The 23748-nt window shown below is 33.6% G+C and overlaps 1 protein-coding gene and 1 long non-coding RNA gene across 6 annotated transcripts in view; one reads left to right on the top strand and one right to left on the bottom strand.

Moving 5' to 3' along the window:
* Positions 1 to 608: 608 nt before the first annotated feature.
* On the top strand, positions 609 to 18332 carry LOC119070473. Its single transcript, XR_005086520.1, has 3 exons — positions 609 to 621; positions 10808 to 10817; positions 18246 to 18332. It is a non-coding gene; the product is annotated as an uncharacterized LOC119070473 (long non-coding RNA).
* Positions 17090 to 23748, bottom strand: part of LOC119070472 (extracellular serine/threonine protein CG31145) — a 109067-nt gene continuing 102408 nt past the window's right edge. For all 5 annotated transcript variants that reach the window (XM_037174830.1, XM_037174828.1, XM_037174829.1 and 2 more), the window contains 2 exons: positions 19505 to 19645; positions 17090 to 19398 (listed from right to left, as the gene is read on the bottom strand). In XM_037174830.1, the coding sequence (XP_037030725.1) occupies positions 19200 to 19398; positions 19505 to 19645 (340 nt within the window). In that variant the 3' untranslated portion in view covers positions 17090 to 19199. The remainder of the gene's footprint in view (positions 19399 to 19504; positions 19646 to 23748) is intronic.

Here is a 23748-nt window from a genome sequence, read left to right as displayed (position 1 = left end):
GTAAATAATTATCAACCAAAAATTTACTTGATCAGCATCGAGATTTCCATTTTCAATCTCAGTCCAACTCCTTTTCAATTCAGTATTTTCATTGAAAACTTCCTCAAACTTGCGACCCTAAAACTATCAGCGTCATAATAACCTTGTTCACTATATCAAATGCATACGTATATGAATTGTGGCATAAAAACCGTATTATACATTCGAAGGCGTTAGAATCTCTTATCTATTTAAAATAGCCGACTAAATCAATCTTCCAGTGAACTTCCTTATAATAACCTACCCGTAACATAACTTCGTTACTACATAAGAAATTACGAACCTTTTTTTCTTCTCTCTATAAGGCACCCAAGCCATATACATATATATAAATAATACATACAGTTCGAAGTAACTATATTTTAACTGTCCAGAAAAAATATATGTATTTACTTCTTCCACCATAATTTCCGTTTCTTTGAAGACCTCATTCATTGAAAATTACATTATAACTGATGCCCCATTTGCGTGACTAAAATTTGAGTTGAATAAAATGAACTTACGTTATATTGATGAATAATAGTTCATATACGTATAGAATGTTATGTATATGAAAAGGTGTATAAAACAGAACATTAGCTCGTGAAGAACGCTACACCTACCCAACTTTTCTATCCCTTTTATAGTATTTCTGTGTTGTTGTTTTTTTTCTTCTATATTTACTACCCATAGAGAGGGTTCCCTGTTTGCAGTTTTGGCACGGAATCATTTTGTGTATTGTAATAACATCCAACATCGAATTTTGTTCGTAGCAACATTTTCGTATTAAAAATTGGGAAAACGGAAAATATAATTATCGTGAAAATATTTAGAAATAATCCATCATATTGAAGCGTATCTCGAAGGGGTCATTTTCATATTCATGCTTTTTCATTGGGATTAAAAGAATTAACAATTTGTATGCACATACATTAAGTAGAGTAAAAGGTAACCGAAAATAAAATGAATGAACCAAACAAATAAATGAATAAAGAAAAATGTGGCCACGAATGGCATTTTTTTTTAAATCGTTCACCAACTTGATAGCAATACATTTGAAATGATTTTATACAAGTTTTACCTCAGTTTTTTTGTTTGTTTTTGCTTGTTTTTTTTTTATCATTTCTCCTGGTGAATCGTTGTACGGTTGATCAAATGTGGAAAACTTTTTACAATCTGGAACAACTAGTCATTTCGCTAAAATTCATAATCTCGATGCGCTTTAGGGAGAATTTTGTTTTCCTCTATTGAATATGGTTTGTGAATTTTCTAAACTTTGCGGTTTTTTCCAGTTTTTTCAATTTTTAATTGATTAATTACAATATTTTAGTTGAAAAATTGTTCCACAGTGTGACACTAAATGCAAAAAAAAAGTTTCTGCTCGTTAAAAGTTTGACACATAGCCGCAGCAACCATTGAAGGTATAGTAACACTACCAAAAAAATATAATAATTTTAAAAAAATTGTTGAAAAATTCAATTTATACTTCATCTCTGTCTGCAGGCATTGCATTGTTTCGGCCACTTTCATTTATCTAAAATTCATTTTGATTTTTCGAGGACTTTACCAAAACGTAAATAAATTTATGGATCTGTGCGGCACAAAGTTTATTGGAAACTAAATGCACCAGTTCTGTTTTTACAAACTGATGGAGGCGCCTCGCAACATTTTTGTTTTCGTATAAAACAAAACTTTTTATTCCGTTGACTGAAACTCAGGGTCTTACGACGAAAAAATCACTTAAAAAGTCCGTAACGATACGTTAACTATGATCTATTTGAAAACGTTCTGCATTGGTAAAAATGTTTTAGAATCATGGACGCTTTGTTAAAAAGCCTACATTAGGGCGTTTGTTAAGTTTTGTATTTTCGCTGATATATTTCTTCAAAAATCATTTTTGGAAAATGCAAAGGCGACAACCACCACAACAATTTTGTTAGTTTTTAATAAAAAATAGATTTTTTTTCAGACAGTTTAACCATCTCTGAGAAAAAAAATAGTTTTTTAAAATTTCTGTCAACGTTTCTCAGAACTGGTCAAAGTAATTTTTTTATTGAAAGATAAACTTATTGAAAGATAAAGCTGACAGATAATCTGTCACAGATTTGGTGTGGTCATTTTACATTTATCAAAAAGGATTTTTGTAGAAATATATCAGTGAAATTACAATTTGAAACGCCCAAATGTATACGTTAATTTCAGCTAGGTATTCATACCTCTTATATACAAAGATACTAAGAGTAACCGATTTTCAAGATCTTTGGTAAAATCCTTGAGATTGAGTTTGTAAATTGATAACATATGTTCAACATCTCTGCTTTAATCAACGAAGGATTTAATTCTTGAAATTGAGTTTTTAGGTAAATCACAATATTCTTACCCAGTTTTTTAAAATCATTGTTTCAGTCGACGAAGAATATGCAGATGGATAACAAGGGAGTTAGTTTATGAATAATTTCTTCCTTGTTACCTCGTTGGTATAAAAAAAAGGTTTCCAGCATCCAGTATCTCGTCGACTGGCGGCTCGACTTGATCAAAAAGGTTCGACTTCGGGGGCTTAATATCGACGGCTCTCATGTCTGGCGTCGGAGACACCCTTTATCAACCGACTTAAAACAAGTTATTCGAGGAAGTCGAGCGATCTGAAAGTAATTCTCAAAAGAAGCTTTTTCGTCGATAACACAATAATTTCAGTAATTAGTGTGCCAAGCATTACTGAATGTAAAGTTTACTTCAAATAAAAGCGAAAGTTGTCATTCAGACGAGTTTTATTTTGCGATGAAAGAAAGTACACTATCGTTTGAGCGCTTTTTATTAGACAAAAAATGTCTTTGTTTTCCCCTTGTTGCCTAAAACCTTAAGCACTTTATTAGAGTGGAATGGAATAAATATAAAGGGAGTCGCTACTCTTATGTATGAGCGACGAATAAAATTAAAAAATACAGTCAAGGACCTGACCCACCCGAGCTGTAAGTCATACTTTAAATTCTAACAAAAAAAAGAGAGAAATGGTTGTAAACCTAAACTGTAACTTTGTGAGATAATCAGAAATTTGACTACAATGTCTGTGTGTATGTTATTGTCTGCTCACTAGCTTTAGGTTAATGATGAGACTTTTGTTTTTAAATTAAAATGAACAGGAGTAGAATCCAAAATTTATGTGAAACAAGTGTCGGGTAGCCTTCCCTTCACGATACAAATATCGAGTAACTCTTCCCATCGATATTGCATCTATGTTATAGATTCGTCTAATTACATTCCCGCAGTTTTGTCTACAGATTGAGATTCTCTAAATACATCGCTTATTGCAAGCACATTAACGGGATGAATTTCCTCAATTTTTTTGATTTTATAGAAGCCCTTAATGATCAAAATTTCGAAGTCTAGTCTTAATAACCGCTCGAAAACCTCAAATTGAACAGGTAAATTTTGTGTTGAAGCCATTTACAAAATTTTCTTCCTTCGAAATTTCTAATTTTCCAGCTAACAAAGTTTCTACACAATTTCAGTGGTATGGTACATCGTACGATGCAAAGTTGCTCGCATACTCGGCACACCTGCGAATTCTTTATCTTAGAATATATAAATTAAAAGACATCAGTTTGCTCATTAGATATAAACGGAAGCAGTTCAGAGTTCTCATACACTGCCATTTACTAACTCACACACAATTCTTAACAAAGGCAGGTCGGGCGCGTTTCACGAAAAAACGAGGGTTGCGATTTGATTGAGAAGATATGCTCGTTATTTAAATATATCAATGTCAACCAAAGCCACGTGAATTTGACCGATATTCGGGAAGGAAATTCTGGCACCACACAAATTTATGAATAGTTTGTCATACATGAGGAGTCAGTCAAATTTAGGCTTGAATTTACTTCAGCTGGTTTACTCATACTAAGAAAAATGCTCATACGTGTTTACACAGTTTTACCACTACTAAGCGCTGCCTTGTAACTGTTCCACCCGTACCAGCAGTTTTGTTTGTAATTCATGTCTAAATGTCACTGACATCTACCGTATCTTTCATTTAATTGATTATGAAGGAAAATCAAGGAATGGAACCTTGAGGTTGACAATGCATGGATAAAGTTAAGAAACCAGTCTTAGTTACGCACACATTTGCATACAGTCCTCACAGGGTATTATACAAAATATTCGAAAACCGAGATATTGAATTCCATTAATGAAAATACGGTCGAGGAGACGATAAAGTGAAAATTGACTATAAGGTGCCGTCACACCACCTCCTCCAATTAAATTAGAATTTAAACTGCACGATTGTGGAAACTGCTAATTCATACACATCGAAGGTAAAATTAATTTTCCAGAACTAATAACAATCGAAACTGATAGAATAAAGGTTACGTAATGCTGCCTATTGTCTTTACGAGGTAAATGCGGACATGTGTCATGAATGTGTTTAAGGGATGATTCATCGAGATGTAATATATTAGAATGGTGGCTCTTCACGCATATAAGCAAAGTTAATCAACAATAGCGCAATATAATTCTTAGCTTTTAGGTTGCTTTGAAGCCTGCGGGTAATTACCAATTTATACACAAATAACTTCCTACCGCAAATTGATGTTCTGTCTTTGCGGTATTCCCATTTCATAACATATATAATATTGGGATCTAACCTCACTATGTGTATGTTGTACAGGTAATGAGACAATTTCAGTGAATTTACATGCATAATTTCGTATTAAACAAAACTTTGTTAGCAAGAGACTAAAACTAAAATTTTCGTAATGTTCATCATAGATGTTTGCGGTAGATTTTATAATGATTGGTTAATGCGAATACATCGTTCTTGTCGAAAAGTGTATTTTGTAATTATGGATTATCCCATTAAAAGCACTTAAACATTAAAGTAATTTGAGAATTTCTGTATAGGTTTTGTGTGGAGCATAAAGTGATAAATTTAATCATTCATTTTATGTATTTAGTTACAATGGGTCATCGATATTAATCCCATGTGATTAATATTGTATAAATATTCGCCGGATCTGAGATGAGATGAAAATGATATTTATGGAACAAGTTCATCTTTAGGGTCACATTAAATTATGATTGAAATTTAATTATTTATCTCGAATATAATGCAATGGGTAAGTTGTGCTTGCATTAGCTATAGGAATATGTAAATGGATGGGTCCTGTATATTCTATCCACCATTATTATGAGCTCAATACAATTTCCATTTTGTACACTTCATACTACAATTACACTTCTACGATTTCTTCTTTTCCAGGGACCAAATTTTCACTTGATGATAAAACAAATCATAGTCCTTGATCAGCCTGAATAGAGAATAGACGAGGTGACTCGGTAGTTACGTACGTTCGAATGAAATTTATTAACGGACGGAATAAGATCACAAACTCTCGACACTGTTGTCCCTGACAAGTCTTCGAGTATATTGTTCCCACAAAAAATGTACCGAAATCTTATGAAAGTGAACTGGTGAGTTTTAAGATCAGCGGAACGAAATGGTGTCTCCAGGCACTCTAGGGAAAGTCTTTACTGAACAAATTTTCTTTTTGAAAATGCCATCGAATAGTTGGCGAAATATTTGGTGATAATAAAGTAAAAAAGCAGGAGCGTGTGGCGGTACTCACACTTCCGAATATTCGAATATCAACCAGAACTTAGCCCATCTATAGTTTATTGTTTTGTATCTCTGTACCCTGATCAAAATAAATGTCTTAAAAGTTCGAAATACGTAGTCTATGGGTATGAGTCCAGATGATAAGTCCTATATAGTTTCATAATAATTGGCATACCGATTTCTGAGGAAAATATACGAACGCTCGAAAACCCGTCAACATTTATTCGTCTGATTACGGCAGGTGATGGGGGTTAAGGTGGTCTCACAGACATCTATTTTCATTCCGTTTTGCCTCCGTGTACGTGACAATTTTGATTTCAAACAATATGCTCTGTGAAGGCAAAAATGAATGAAAACGGATGACTGTGAATTCAGACTTACAGAGGAAACATTTTTGTATTGTGTGAATTTTTTGACGCCTGAAAATATCTTTGTATGAAAAATTTCCTTTCAGCGCGGGAAAATATTTTTTGAAAAAATTTATTTTTGACACATGGAATTTAGCACGTCTTTCTTTCTTTCTCCAAATATATTTTTAGTAAATCCAAAGAACAAATTAGTTTAACTGAATTTTCTGACATAAAATTTTGTTCGCTTCCTTTTTCGTCAATAAATTACCGAAAAAAAAACAAAATTTTGTTTGCACCATTTCGGATGAGAATATAATTGAGGGGGTAAATGTCGTCGGAAAAAAATGATGGGACAGAATTTTCCCATTTAATATGGAGGCTAAGGTCAAAGGTTGCCATTTTCAAGTGATTTTCCATTTTTCGTTTATTTTGTGACATTATCTTCCATAGTAATTGACCCCTCGAATACATTGTTACATGATTATCGAAATCGAAGTGGGATGCATAATCAATCATTGTAAGAATATAATGGAAAAATGTTAACAATTTTATACGGCTTAGATACATCCCACATAAGTTGATCCTGTATACGTATGTAGGTAGTAGACAGAGACAAAATTCCCAGATTTGATAATTTCCAGATATAACATACAGTCAAGTACGGATAAAGATGAAAACGAAAAATATCTGCATATTAGATATACACGAAATGTAACATATTAGAGTCGATTTATTTTTGAAGAAAACTTTTTCTATTACGCTCTGTTTTCCATCAAATTCGTGTATTATAATCAAGTAAATATATTTTTCATGTACATACTTCCATAAGGAAACAACAACCGGGGCGCTTTTTTTGTGTGTTACAGATCATATATTGTTTATCTGTACAATGGATAGGGTATCAAAGTCTTCTTGTACGGGGTGGGATATATACGAAAAATATATATTTTCTAACGGGGAACATATTGATTTCATCCCAACAAAACAAGTAAACTTTCCTCATCTGTGTATTTACAGCATATCCGTTCCGTTGGGATTACCTGGTAAATTGAGTATAGTCTATTCTGGAACGCGTGGATATTGAACAAACATTATGGATGTCTACGGTTATGTATATTTTCTCTATTATTATATTATCTTATCGTTGCAGATACACGTCGTAAATAGACGAGACACAAGTCTTACCAAATTGAGATACTTTGAAAATTTGCTCGGCATATAAACAAAAACAAAAATTATTTAATCTACAAGTAGGTTTGCTGTTATAGTCGGTGTGTTTGGGGTAACTAGTTTCATTGCTAGTTTTTCATTAGCTTTAACTGCTTCCGACTGTGTATCGATTTCGATGCTGCAATTTTCTCGACATCAAAAAAAAGTACAAACGCAAATGGAAGAACGAGATCGGGGATTGGGGATTTAAAAAAAAAGTAGAAATGTGAATTTCTTACTTAATGACAAGAGCCAAGTAATTGTACACACGTGTCAAAAGTTTTTCATCGGTTGAATTACGAGTGTTTGTGCTATGATATGGCAGAAAAATAATTACTTATGAGGTCTTATATACGACGCTAAAGATCTGTTGAAAGCCTTTAAAATATGTGTCGTGAGTAGAATGGATGGTTGAGAAGACAACCTTTTCAAAACAAAATTCCCGCCGCTGCCACAGAATCTTCTTTCAGGTAATACACTCACCTCAAAATACTTACCAATATTCATTCCACACTCTGTTTATCTTAGTTCCACATATTCCACACATTTTATATATAGGTATGACAGGGCCGGACTCGCTACCAAGAGGCATATCGGGCGCTGAAAGACAAGAGCACAGCGTGACACGAATGTCGTTGTATACACACAGTGTATGTGAAACATGTTTTCAGAAGTGGAACTCTTGGAATCTAGGGAAAACAACCAAAGACATGAATTTCTTCCCAACTATTTTGAGGTGAATGTATCAATTTCTTACATGTGACAATTGCCTTACCGCGTGATACAGATTTTTTTTTTTTATTTGACAACAATTTACATGACTTACTTTAATTTAAAAAAAAAAATGCAAGATAAAATGCACAAAAATGGCCCCCGGCAACGAGAATAGCATAACGGTTATATCCTTGAGGCATAGACTATTGGTACATATTTTCAATTGAGTACAGACTTCCAATTTTAATACACTTCGGCTGCCTATATATTACTCATAAAAAAAACTTTTTTTTTATTTCCCTTTATATATATAACGCTGATACACAAACAGATATGTTGTGTAATTCTGAAAAACTTTTCGCTAAAATGTTGTATTATTGGTTGTGTATGGAAATTTGCTGCAAATATTTTACAGCACAGCAGCAATTTTGAACAGAAAATCTTTGTGTTATTGTTCGGAAATGTTATTATGTGGATGAAAGTTTTTGTTTACTTTGAAATGTAGCGAAATTAATAATATTTAGAATTATGAATATTTTACAAACGCGAAACATGCGAGGAAACATGATGCATTATAATGGGGCTGGGACTTTTTTTTCGCGATTCCAACAAAATTTTGTCTCTGCCAAGGTCTTTCCAATGTTTACCGTTAGAATTAATTAAATTTTACAATTGGCATAGTCATTTGCTGGTAAAATTCCTTGTTGGAGAGCCTTTCAGGAGTTGTGTTGGGGCCATTCACAAAAGAGTTGCAAATATGAGCTTTAACCTGTAAGTTTGTCTCCACGTAAACTACAATAGCTGGACCACAGAGTCCTTACAAAAAATTAGTGTTGACCTGAAGTCTGTATCTGATTAGAACTTAATCTGAAATGAAATTTTTACCTGACCTGAATTTACTAGAAATCTGAAACTAATAAAAAATTCAGGTAAATCAGATCAGTTTTCAGATTTCAGTTCAGACTCAGATATATTTTAAGGTCGTCTTGAATTTCAGTTTCAGATCATGTAGTGCGTGACCTGTTCCGAGTCTTACAAAAAATACAGCTGCAGCAGATAATGCAGGTTACCTGGAGACAGACTTACCGGATATATGCAACTTTCTCTTGCCTCACAAAAGCGTACGCCTAACAGTTTTTAAGGTTCACTATTAGTTTGTACCATTAGTGTCATCAGAAAAGCAACCCAAAGCAGTTATCAACCACTCTATATATCGACATTCGCTATATATAGCCGTAGATGCTATCGATTCCGCTACACCTAATTGTGCGGCTGAAAATCAAACATTTTTTGTCGAACCTTGTTCAGGGCTTCGTGCCGCAAAAGTGGTTAGAAACTCGTTATTTTTTGCGAACGTACTTTGTGAATGACCCCTTTGTAGTAGTTAATAACAACGCATCGAGTGGGTGGGTATTTTTTTGGCATTTGCTGAAAACATTGAAATTCAATTTGTGTTAATAAAAACCGCGGAAACAAAAATGTAATTGAATCCGTTATCGTGTGGACTCATATATTTAATCGGTTTATATGTTCACACATTCTACCCGAATCGGGAATGATTGTTTTGGTGAGTGTATATATATTGTTACGTAATTTCTCGCAACATCAGAGGGAAAAAAATGATTTACATGTATGTCGACTGTAGTTTTTGATATTTATATGTTAGTTGACTGACTAAAAAATTTAGATGTTCCAGTTGCTACGGATAATTTTTAAACGGAATTGTCAGAAATAGATACCTTAGACTTACCTACGCTGTTGCATTTAGTCAACTTAGTTAATTATACTTCACCGCACATCTGAATTCGTTTGGTGGACGTTATGTTTCCGCTTCTATACTGACATTTCAAGACAACATTTCCCAGTTCACCAATTCAACAATCCCACCAAAAATGTTAGTTTTCCGATTTGTGTTTTCATTTGAATTCCAACCTTGCTTTACCTACCCCAGTATTTTTTGTTTCCCGTGCACCAATGGAAAAATATATCCATTTTTTGTATCGTTTCATGCAAAATTTTATGCTGACTACAACCAAAAATTGAAAATAAAAAATAAACGAAAACCATTGTTACAATAAACTTACTGACGCATTTGGTCACATACTTGTTGTTATTCGGCGGAAATTGCAATTCGCAATGAATAATAAAGATAATTCTCGGGGATGTTGTAATTCCCAGAAGAATCGTCATGTTCGGTTAATTGTAACTCGTAGCGGACAGCCCATCCATACAGTTACACCGTCACCGATAAATGGTATATTATTCAATTCGGAGCGTCTATTATGCTAGTTTACTATCACATTATGTTAGCGTACTCTATAGTCGGGTAAATTCCTGCTGCCAAATTCGGTTCAAATTTAATTAGCTGCCTTTCTTCGCTACTACCGCACTGCTATTTTCAGTTTCACACCGACGAAGGTAATGGATATCGATATGTAATGGATCTGTTTTTATGTAATAAATATGTCGTCTATCATTTTGAGACGAGTTTCGAACGTATAGCTCACTCTAAGTGAAGTCTAAAATGCACACATCTCCTGTAAGTTCTATTATTTGTGTGATGCTATACCTGATAATCATATCAAAAAAGCCACTTTTTATTTTGGAAGTGATGCTCCGTCTATATATAGTGTGACATGGGAGCTGATGCTTATACAATGTCAAGCTATACACTCCCGCACAAAATCAAATTTCTATACTTTAAGTAATACAATCCATAAATATCAAAAGCTTTTGAAATTTCAGTTCCGGTTAATAGCTGTTGTCTGTTGTCAAACATAAAACTTGCATGACATGTTGTAAAATACGAGAATCGAATTTGGTATGCAATGGTTCAACCTAGGAAAGTTTGCAAAATGTTTTGAGTTAATATCTCACATGTATATCGATTGTTGACATCAAGTTCAAAATGTGTGCAATCCACGTACGTAGAAGGTAAACGCAGCGGATAGAGAATAAAACCAACAAATATAACTACGGTGTCCGCATATACTATATTTTATGGCCTTAAATATTAAATTGCGCGTATCGTAAATGCAACTCTCATATAATGCGGATGTTATAACACTGAACCGGATATTTATTAAATTTTAACTTATATTTTGTTTTCGCCCCCCGCTCTCGTGATGCATATAGTTCACGTAGTAAAGCTCTTTTTTATTATGGTTAATTGATTGCCTTATGTTTCCGGCTAATAGTTGGACAACATAATGTGCTATAATTGAATCGTTAATATCGGGGGCGCTTTAAGTGAATATTTAATTAAACATTATCACTTGTAGTGTGGTATGCAGAATCCAGAGGAAATTGGATTATTATCATTATTATCCAACCAATATTAATCGCTCACACTAATCTTTCATTAAAATTAAAATATTTAAAGCCAATCTCAAATGATTATCATTTTTGCCGATAATATTATTGAATACGCTCGTGAATATGTTTACACCCTGGTCCCTGGTAATAATAGTAGATTATTCACCTCTGTCCACATGTTTATTTAGACACTTGGGGAGTTATTGCATGAGCCGAAGGCGAATGTTATAACCCCAAGTGTCTAAATAAACATGTGGACAGAAGTGAATACGCTATTCTATCTACCGACGGCGAAATAATAGCACTTTTTCACTGCTATTATTTCACTTAGGTAGATAAATAATAATAATCTGCCTTAACAACCCATGAAGGGTTCGGGGCTAGATCATTATTTAACTAGTTTCACTGATTATGGTTCTACTTTGAGATCAGTGGTGCGCTGTACGACAAACCTAAGGTAGTTGATGACGAGGGTCACCTATGTACAGATGAATGACACTAGTAGGGACAGAATACCGGTGGCTACCAACAATCGATCAAGTCCAAAGTTATTCGAATTGTCAAAAATCATCCACAGAAAACCTAGCCTGAAAGTATGTGCAGCGAAAATTAGGACTTCATGTTCTCGTTTGAAAACAAGCCCAAATTTTTTAGTGGTTTTTACGGTTTTGGAAGAAGTCTAAGAAATTTCAAGGTTCTGTAAGAACCAGGTTAAGACACCCACGAAGGCGGGTGACACCGAAATCGATAAACGCCCTCAGTACAGATTGTGTGTGAAACCAACTTGAAGAAAATGTTTTTAAGGAAAATTCGGAATTTCCTTTTTGTTACGTTGCCTTTTTCATATAAACTTCGTAGCCGCTGAACTCAATCTGTCACCGCCTTCGTGATCAACTCAGAGTTGTCTCAATTTGTGTGTCACCGCCTTCGTGATCAACTCAGAGTTGTTTTAACCTGGTTCTTTCAGAACCTTGAGAAATTTAACGTTTTTGTTGTTCGAAACAAAAAAAAAGGGCGCTCAATAGTTTCAATTTTTGATTACAGAGTTGAGGTTAGGGTTCTCTGTAGGATTCGAAGATCGTGACGCTAATATTGGGCCGATGGGAATATCAATTATTGTAGTGGAGTGCTGAGATCATGTGCTATACGCTGGCATTATATTATATACTAAAATCTGTCGAGTAAAGAAAATTATTTATTTTACTGTTGACATTATACCGAGTTATTGCAACGACATCTTGCTTGAAATAGCAAAGCAACAGTAGAATCTAAAAGGAGGAGAGATTATAATATAGAAATCTCATGTCGTAATACCGCCCCTGGTCACACAAATTGCATTTTGTGCCGCATTATCTCAGGGTTTCAAAGTAATTAATTTGCGACATATTAAGAAAACACACGGAGGCACGACCTGAACCCATCGCTTTTTAGGATGAGAAAATACGATATGTTCATACGTGTTGGAAGTAACTCAAGAATCTCATAACTTTGTATATCGATTAACCAAGTTTTATTTGATTGTGTTCGAACTTTTCATTCGTTGAGAACCAACCGTTGAATAAAGATCGTTGTTTTGTAATTTCTCTCTCATTTCCTGGAGATATTTTGTACGCTCCAACAGGCCCATAATCCTAGACAAGGAATAAGGTAGTACAAAATACACAAATGACTACGGAAAAGAAGACAACGTTGTTGTCGAAATTTATACTCGAGTATAAAAATGAAAACTTAGGTCGGGAATACCCTTACCATATCAAAATTGAATCATTTCCCGTAAAATTGTAATATTTCCCACCTGAGTCTTTGAGTACGTATGTTGTGGTTACGTCTTAAAGCATAATAAATGTATGGAAGAAATCTGTATGATCAACTCGAGAATAAGGCTGTATTCTGATTGCGTTATTTTTGGATTTGCTCCACTGATTTAATTTATTTATCATTTAAATAAATCTCGAGGTTAATTTGGTTTAATTACTTAAAGAAGATTAAAAGAAATTAACGCAGATATTCAAACGAAGAATATAAAGTCATAGCGATACGAAATTGTATTTAAGACAGGAAAAAATATATAAAATTGCGTCGCTGAACTTTCTTTACCATCAATTAAGAATTTCTTGCGCAAAATTTTCTTATCTAATTATAGTAATTTTATTGCTGTCCTCGTCCTTCTTTCACATTTGGAACGTCGTTTATAGCAGTTACTATTTCGCAATTTTCTTTGTCGCTATAGCAATACAAATTAAAGTTTCAATTTAACTGATTAAATATGAATATCGAAATGGCCACTCAAACTCGTACGTTCAGTAATAGAAATAGTTAAGTTGTGCGGACCGACATCATTGCAATACCCGACCCGGCAAATTTCTAGCAAAACACGACCCCACTCGTATTTAATGCTGTTGAAACAGCATATTACGTCCATGCTTCCGTGGTGGGGAGGTTATAACCCGACCCGAATTGGGTTTCAAAATAAAAGATTTGAAGCACGGACGTACTGTGCTTTACGTGATTGCACAATGTGAATAAATATCTTTGTAGACGGTGGTGGTGTCTGTCTTTGTTCAGATATCCTAAAAATTACGTTATGTTTGAATCTCTATTCCTACTCCTATTCCACCGGAAATGACGATGAGACTAGGACACAATTGCAAAGAATTTCTCACGCATCTCAAGCAATAATAGCTACTTTCGATAGACGGAATGAAATGACGTTGTGTGTTACATTAGATGCCTTTCGCTATGTGTATCGAACAAGATTTTTTTTTGTTACAACAATGATTAAAATAACGCAATTTGTTTTTACATTTGCTTGTAATAGTGTCATAGAGAACGTGGAGACACACATCGAAAATGGGATACCACTGGTTAGTTGCTAGTCTGAATCAAAAAAGAGTGCGAACTGCGTACCCAACAGAGAAATCTAAAATAATTCCAAAGCGATGACATTTTGAAGAAAAACATCTGAAATCACTATACTGAACTAAAGGGCTCTTGTATCTTGTCATCAAACAAGTTCCTTCAACAATGACATCAATTTCAATGCATTAATTGATGTCAGTGTACATTGTGTGCACCTCAAAACAATTTGTTTCGAATTGCAGTGACTCCGTATTGTCATTACTTAAAAGTAGAATATCGTGGGAATTTGTTTTCATCGAAATTTCCATACATTTTCTTCGTGTTTCTGGCACGTAAGCCAGGGTCTGATACAATCAAGCTTTATTAGGTATTACAATATTAGCTTCATTATGCCACTGTACGTAGCAAGTTATCACTGCAATGAAACTATATATTTACCTACCATAAACAAACTATTTATCAGGAACAACTTGCGACAATTTTCACTGTTGTACGGTCGGTGTTTGTAAACTTGAACTGATACGGATACCTCTGTAGGACATTTTTTTAAAAAACTTATCTTGTAATTGTACAAATCGTTGATCAGACAAGCACCACCAATAACCATTCATTTCCGGTCTCTAATTACTCGGTGCTTTGTAAAAAGACGTAAAATAAAATTGCAGAATAGCCGACGACTTATTGTAGGGATTTTCAAATTAAAGCCGTCAAAATCGGCACGAATGGCAACAAAATTGATTAAACAGTTACATATACTTTATAGTTACATTGTTCTCTACTAGTGAATCACTAGCTCAATTCCCGTCGGAGTTAATCGAAGGCGATAAATAGAGAAATTACGTGAAGCGTAGATCTTCCTACTTATCTTCTATCACCATATTTTTTCCGATTCAACTAAATATGAAAACGTGTCAGACTCGCTGCAATCTCCTGTGTTTTATTGTTTGGGTGCTATAGTAACCATCTCAAACAAGGAATGAAAACTACAGTATTTTCAGTTGTCTAGGTTAAAATTTTCCTCTTTAAAGAATTTCATTTGTTTTCAAAGTTGGGACTGTTCGTAAAGCACTCGCATAAGTTCACAGCGCAATTAGTTTTTTGTATTGATAAGAATTCGTCTGAAAATCTCAGCGTGGAATAATTTTTAGAATTCATTGTATTTTACGAGCTTTCGATTTCCCTAGGGTCGAAAATGGCTTATTACTTACTAGAGAATTTGCTTGGGAAATCGCAGCGGGTAAGATCCATTACAAATTTTGACGACGCTAAGTGTTACGTTTTTATCACTCCATTCAACCAACTACCACCACTTCTATCGACTTTGATTTCCAATACCGTCAGGTGCTTGTAATGTAACGTTCTCTTATTCAAAGACCCTAAAATTAATGTGAAATAATGACGTTGAAAATTCAGAGTTGAATCACAATTCCAGTCTTTAATTGAGCGCTTTAGAAAGCCTGTGCACATTATAAATACACACTTTGACTAACAACTAACCATATACCTGGTATGTATGTTGTATAGTGCATAGTGCAACAAACTACACAGTAGAACATAATTACAGGACGCCATGATTCGTACAACAATAAGAAATGGTTTAGTAAATCAGGCAACAAAATTAATTCCATAATACAATACGATGGAACATTGTGAATGCAATATTGTGTGTTGCGTTAAACCTGTGACAAATAATCGATGGTATACTTTGTAATTTTGCTAAACATTGTCTTGTTTGTATCTGTAACAAGGATAACGACTTACATTTAGTCCTCAAACAATAAAAGTCATAAACTTCAATCTACAATGATGACGCGTACAAAGTTCATTTGCGTGATAAAAGGTCTCATCTATTGAAGTAGTGAAGATGAAGACAATTGCCATTCAGTCCAATATTGTTAAGTGTAGTTAATATCTGAACTACACTAACAGATAAGAACTGCCCGAAATAACTCTATGAAATTGTGTCGCGTCACATCTCCAATCTCCATAGGATTTTGATATTTTGACCGACAGGAATAAATCAAAGTCATTGGTTCCATGCCCTCCATCAGAACATCAAGACATCCTGTCACGGTCTTTCGGTTAAACAGTTTTATGCAGGTTCTCCTTTCGTAAAAATTGACGAAGTTTCATGACTTGTGTGTTGTGAAAAAGCACGATAATAGACTTCAGTTATATGTGCACCAAGATTGACTTATTCAGAAGTTACAAACAACGCATCTAAACAATCAATTTCGAGCTTAGAAAATACAGTGGACGTCAATGAAATTTAGATAGGAATTTGCTTGAGCAAGTCCAAACTTAAGCAAATCTCTATCTAAATTTCATTGACGTCCGCTGTTCATTTCTTAGAATAGAAAGTAAGAAATTGACAATAATATTCGATGTAACTAATAATATGAATTTCTAGGTTTGAAGACGTCCTTTCCCTCCTCGACATACACTTTAGTGGTGATGACGCGATTTTTTTTTTGAACAGTCTGTTAGTCGTGCCATCCGGACCCGCCCAAAGGCAGAGTACAAGAGAAAACATCTCAAATTACTGACTTTCGGTCACGATGCTGAAGTAATTGTGGTTGGTCAAAATTTTGATGTATTGGTTGGATTGAGCAACTTCTATGCGCTGTAATAATGGTAACGATGAATTTTGAAAGAAATAGACAAAAGGGAGAACTTGTGTAGTAGGTGGATATACGAGCTTCAAATAACGTCTCTGCTATTCTTTCAGCGTACAAAAGTAAGATAGTTGTATGGACAAAAGATGATGGAAAAACATTCAACGACAACGAAACAATCTGTGAGAAATTAAATAACAAAATATATTAAAATTATTTAACCAAACAATCAACATTTGCAATATAAATTATTTGAACAAAACTTAATGAAAATTTGCCACTTAAAAATTCTTATACAGCTTAGGTACTTAATGTATAGGACCTTTGGCAATGGAAGCCTTTTACTTTATATGCAATTTAAAATTTAACAAATATTGTTTCTATTTTTTATTTTGATTTTGTCCTTGATTTTCTTTTCTTTCTTTTTTTTTTAAATGAACAAATAAAGTATTAGGATACTGTTATGGAAGCATAACGTTCATCGATTTTAATCGAATTCATTCTATCAATTCCACATGTGAGGTCGACATTACAGCAAATATGTCTACGCCATTAATGCAGTAAATTTTAGAATAAGATGCATATGCTCGTAAACTGTTTATCATATTAGATGATCGCCTAGACAAACAATACATCTAATCATTAAACTCACTGTACTTTGACAGAAGCCGACGACGCTGATCCGTGGAATGAACTGTATTCGCTTACATCGAATGGATGTCAATAATGGTAATTCCACAACAGTAATAAGTAATTACAATTTTAGCTACGCACATTATAAATATAGTGAAATTTATCATTACACAACATCTTTAGTAAATTTTTAATAAAATATATTGTAGATTTCATTTCAATTTTTTTTTTTTTTTTTCAAACCGAAAACATAAACACGACGAAACATAATGTATAATAATATAGATGTTCGTATTCATTTTTCTATATTTTATTTGAAAACATTTCCATTAAATTTTTTATAATTTGGCACTAGATAAACAAATTTTTACCATCAAAAATTCTATTCATAAACGATTGTTATAACTCTGCACTGAAGGTGTGACTGGATGGTGAGGTCAGTAATTGGAAAAGATTTGATCCTTTAAGATGACATTAAAACATCAAACGCTACAACGTGAAAAATTAGAACGCAATGACATCATTTACATCATCCAACATTTAATTAAACATGAGAAATTCTATACAACTTTATCATGGTCCTTGGGAGTTAAAAATTTTGTTCTAGTGGGGTCATTCACAAAGTATGCCATGCTTCCAAGAAATGGGAAAATTGGATGTTATTACGGTAGCACATCCATTGGATAACTGAAGCAAAGTTGATTGAAAAACGAACCGGGCCATCGAACAACTAACGGACCTAGGTATGAGTTCATTGTTCAACCAAAAAAACGCTTTACCTAACAACTGAGATACTAGACTAGGACCCTTCAAGTGCTCGAAAATAGAAGTCGTAGAACAAATTGTTTTTCGTATCGTCTACTGTAATAAAATATGAAATTAGGCTTCAGGCCGTATGAGGCACTGATATGCATACAGGATATGCTATAACATCAAAATAAATATTTGAAATTTGAATGCATTTTTATAAACGCGAAATATTTGTAAACAATGCATAAAGCAATTAAAAAAAAGTTAGTTGCATTTTCGATTTTTTTTTCTGAACGGAATCGTTTCGGGAAAACTATTTTATCTATGCAAAAAGTGGATATAAACTTCAAGTTTTACTTTATACCTAAAAATTGAAATAAATATTTCGTTAAAGTTTGCCTTTACCGGTAGAAGCAGATACCACAGAGATTTTTTTTTTAAATTATGTAGTGAAAGTCGTTGTCTAAAAACTAGAAATGGGCAATGTGATTGCTCTTCACCTTAATTGTTCACAACAACGTTCACTAACCATTTAGATACGACTGATCGATCATTCTGTTATCGACAGCGGAACCTCGAGCGCCGAACATTTTGTTTAAAATGTTTGAAGTCGGACGATTTTCAATTTTCGAAGCTTAGTTCAGGGGACTATGTGTTCGTATCATGTGCAAATCGCTACATAATGTGTTTTATGGAAGATTTGGAAAGAATCTGGAAAAAATGAATTTTTTCTTTACTTCTCACAGTCAGAGTTATAGTCAACGGTTTTACACAATTCTACGTTGTCTTGACGGTCAACGTTGTGTTGCGCATGTTTTAAGTCCTAAATTTGTTTAAACATTTTTAACATTTTGGTTTTGGTAATTCTATAAGTAAAAAATAAAACTAGCAGGTTCAGTGCTACCATCCACTACTGACTGTGGTGGCATTGATGCATAGAATTCGAATTTCACTTCGTTGATGTTGATGGAATTATTCTAGTTTAAAAATGATTGCGACATAAATGAATGACGTGTATCGTTTTTAAACTACAACACCATAGTTACATCGAATCAAAATGGAACGTCTATGCGTCAATGCCAAGCACTACCCCTGATAGAGTTATCTTAATGAGGACTATCGCTAAGACCAGCTAGTGTTGTCTGAAACAACAACATCTTTTGCAATATTTTTCTTAAGACAATCACGTACGCCTTGTAATATGATTATCACACGTCGGTCTAATGCCTCGAGATGCGGTTCCCATAGAACGGGCGCTATCGGATCAACTGACATGGAATCTCGCATGGCTTCGGCCAGAGTTTTTTCTCCATTGTGAAATCTGTTGTCAAGGGCAAAAGTTAGCATGATTTGGCTTGACAGCGTTAAGATTAATGGCGAAACCAGAAAATTGTGAAAAAAAAGCAACCAGCAAACGAACAACTTACTTGAGAAGTGTATGCAAGGTGGATAATCGTATCACGCAGCACTGCAGCATTGGAGCTAAGATTGACAGTTCATCATGAAATGGCTTACCGAATCCACGACCATGATCCAAATGTAACGTAAAGGTGTCATTGCCATAAGCTCTGAAAGATAAAATGACATAGGAATGAGTGACAGCAGTGGCATGCCAATGTTTGCCTGAAGAAAATTTTAGTGTTTTTTTCGTGCAGATCGTATCTAAGATTGTCTGAACTATCTCTCTACCTTTCTTCGTTTTACATAATAAAGTTTTATAAATCAATTTAAACGGGATTCATTCGATGATAGTACCGAATGCCTGTATAAGTATATGTACCTCAAATGGTTCAATTGAATTTCGTCTGAGTATCATTAAATTGGAACCTTCTCTAATACTATGTTAATGCAAATGCCGCTAGAGATTATATTCAATAAATTAAACTGAATTCCTTTTTCACTATCATAACAGCGGCAACAACAACCTCCACCACCACTACACCAACAACAAGTCCTAAAAGAGTCGACATCACATAATTTTCGTAAAACTTAAAACAATATTAACAACAACTAATTTTGTTAAATTTGGATATACATCACATAATTAAGTCAGTTTTGCCTTTCATAATTCTGTTTTGAAAACCATTATAAATCGGGGATTATAAATTTTATACGAACTCCCATGTAATTTCGTTTTTAATGCAGTTTTAGTTTTGTGACTTGATATTATATGGTGGCACAGAATGAGTTAGTGGCGTTACAGTTCCGTTGGGAGCAACATATCGCAATAGTCACATTTAAAGGTCTATCTAAACAAAATTGGGTTTTACCATGTAATGCGAAAGTTATCACTTCTAAATGTTATGTATTTGCATGAATAAGTAACGCCAGTTGTATGAATATTTAAAGTGAGGATGTGTTAAAACAGCTAACTAACAGGAAAATGGAATGGAACAGAGCGTACGGACCTCTTCTTAACGAAGAGCTAATTTTCTATTGATATTTCGTTTTGTTTAAAAAAAAAAGGACAACTCTGTACAACTCCGGTAACATGATACTTAATGCCATTGTAACGATATGATAATGTGGAAACGAGACAATGTATACAGGAGTGTGAGCGTTTTAACGTTCGGTTGACAAGGACATTTTGTTACATTTCGTTCTATGCAGCTTCACTTCATTCAAGCTATTTACAAAATAGCAGTGGATGATTACTTTTCTGTTTACGGACTGATTAAGTTTCATAGCACGATGTAGGAGATGTAGTTTCTTACCCTAACTGTACAACTACAAGATACACCAATGGTGTGACATTTCCTCAAGCATTTCCTTTTGTTTGATACTCTTCGATTTTGATGCGACCCTAGGTACAGGTCGCGGAAATTTATCGAAAAAATTGATATTCACGGAATGCACGGTTTTACTGGCTTTTTCGAAATTCCTATCTCGAAATATGCGCACACAATTCCGTGGATAAATTTTAAATATGTGTGGCAGTATGGTATTGCCATTGTAACAAATTAGTAATCTCCTATGATCAGTTCTAAAAATTTTCACACCGATTATTCGTGCATCCGAACAGCTTACGCTATTTTGTGTAATAACAGCAGAAATATATCTACTCCGCTCTTAATGATGCCAACTCCAATAACAATGGAAAAATCATTTCCGAGAACTTTTACCCGACACTCAAATTCTAGAAGGGTCTTTTGCATTTTTGTATGAACATTTTTAATTTATAAGTTTTCTACATATGATTTGGATGGTTGCTTTCCAGCCAGTAGTCCGGCAATGCATACACACACCTAACACAAGTTTCATAAGCTATCACAAATAGATTCTGTCACTAACATCTTAATTGAGCAACTAATGACATCGGTTTATTTGCATAGATAAATACAAGCTTCATAAGGTAATTGACTGTGATTTGTGGAAGAAAAAGGTAACTGTGATTTGCGGTATTACGTTTCACACAAATCACACACTCCCTAGCGCAACTCTCGATCGAAATATTAAATTTAAATGAAAAAATTTACAATCTTCACAATAAAGACCGTTTGATATCAAAATACAATAAGCAAATGATGTGCCAAGCACATGTGGAAAGCACGGTCTGCTACCTTATTTGGGAATTTTCTCTAGCACCTGAATACAGACGAACATACAGTTAGGGATACAATCTATTGATGTGAATTATAATCTAAAATAATTTTTTTATTTTCTTGATTTCCCGTGATGTACTGGTGATTTACTGAAGTGAGCACCCCTCGCTGGCAATTTATTTTAATAGAAATACAGTCAAGCATTTCGTTCATTTGCTTACATTTTCGTTACTTAAGAAGTAAAGTTAATATTGTAATTTTGTCATATAAAATCTCAACTTCTACAACTTTTAATTTTTGTTTCAACTGCACGAACCAAGTAATCAACCCTTTTAGATAATAAAAAACAACTTCCGTCTTATAGTCTTCACTTCTAAATCAACTTTAAAGCAAAGCACACAATAGTAATTAAAACTTGAAAATGTTTTCTGTAAAATATGTAGGTTAATCATTAAAGTGTAAAAAACAATGAAGGGAAAATTCTTTATAAAATGTTGGAAAAATTTTTGCCTTATGTATAAAGCGAATATTCGTCCAAGTTTTATTAATTTATTTCTCTTATCTATGCAGTTCTACAGTTTTTTTAAGCTTGAGGCAAGAAAGGAGGAAAAAAAACTATACAAGTGAATGAGTTTAGCATTATTTGATGGCAATTTCTGATGGGTTTTATATATATATATATATATACGAATTGCATATTTACTATGTTGATAAATATTTTTGATGTTTGCGTTGTGCAAATTCTCCTTTTGTCCACTTAGTGACAAAAAAGAAAAAGTTTCGTTGGTTTTTTAGAATGCTTTAAATGCTTTTTCGCTACTCGAAAATGTCATATACCAGTTGCCCGGAGAATTCGGTGAAGAAAATGATTGTTTTGTTCCCGCTCTCTTTTTCACAAAATAGAGATGGAACAAAACAAACATTTTATGACCTGAACTGTCAGTTTTTTTTTTGTTTGTTAAACTTGTTTTTTCGCGAACATAAACGAATTTTCGCAGTTATGTGCACGAAAAGTGAGGGAGGACGCTCGATTCACTCTGGCTGCATACTTTTGCTTTTGTGGCAATTTCCAATTTTATCCTCATGGTAAACAAATAACTATTTCGGATTTTTTGTATTTATTTGTCGATTTTTAATTTTTTTTAATGTTATTTATTATGTGCCTCGTTCAAAGCATTATATTTCGCTATTGTTTCACAATGTATGTACACAATTCACATAATGTTAAGCATAAACCATTAAAAAAAAGTTAAAAGCTTAAATGAATGCCATAAAAATGGGTGGAATTTTTATTATAAACAAGTTTTTTCGCCTTTCTCTCTTTGTGTGTGTGCCTGTTTCATTTTCCATTTTTTTTATTGCATCTGTACCCATACAAGTGTTCGGGTTATAGAATGCAAACTAAACTAAAAACTTTAAGCTAATATGTATGGTAGAGATTAGCGGATTATTTTTTGGTAACATTTTTTTAAAGCTGATATAAAAATGGAATTAAAAAGCTCGTTGAGAAGTGATGATATCTTGCAATGGTTGACGATTTATTTTTGAGAGCAGACATTTTCTTCTGCATAAACGAAATAGACAGTGTGAAGTTTAAATATTTCATTTTTAATTGATGTAGATTATTATTCTGTAGAACAAAAGTGTAAACAGAATATCTGAAAAATGTCTGCTTGATTTTATATCTCCATTTAAAAGCTGTCATTTGAATGAAACTAAAAGGGTATCCGAACCATTCTAATTCATTCTAATTGGATTCTTACTAAGATTCTAATAAGTGGGATGGCATCGGGATGGCAACAATATTTTTCAATAATTTCTATTAAATATTTTTTTCAATGGTTTTCATGGTAAATCTTCTTTTTATTGAAATACGAGACTTTTTTTCAAAATCGCACACTCCACTCATTGAAAAAAAAGGATAATTTAAATTTCTTGTGTTGAACACACACACGAGACATTGAAAACATATTGGTCCTAAGCTTTCACGACAAAATTGTCATAACGATCAAATAAATTAGACGAATTTTGTATCTTGGTTCAAGATTCTTTAATCGCGATTGTTCATCTATCAATGAAAACTAGTGGGAAATCATGTTTCAAACACAAAATGTGGAATATTAAATTTC

Source organism: Bradysia coprophila, assembly GCF_014529535.1.
Source record: "Bradysia coprophila strain Holo2 chromosome X unlocalized genomic scaffold, BU_Bcop_v1 contig_79, whole genome shotgun sequence".
Classification (NCBI taxonomy): Eukaryota; Metazoa; Arthropoda; class Insecta; order Diptera; family Sciaridae; genus Bradysia; species Bradysia coprophila.
This window is presented reverse-complemented; position numbering and strand designations above follow the sequence as displayed.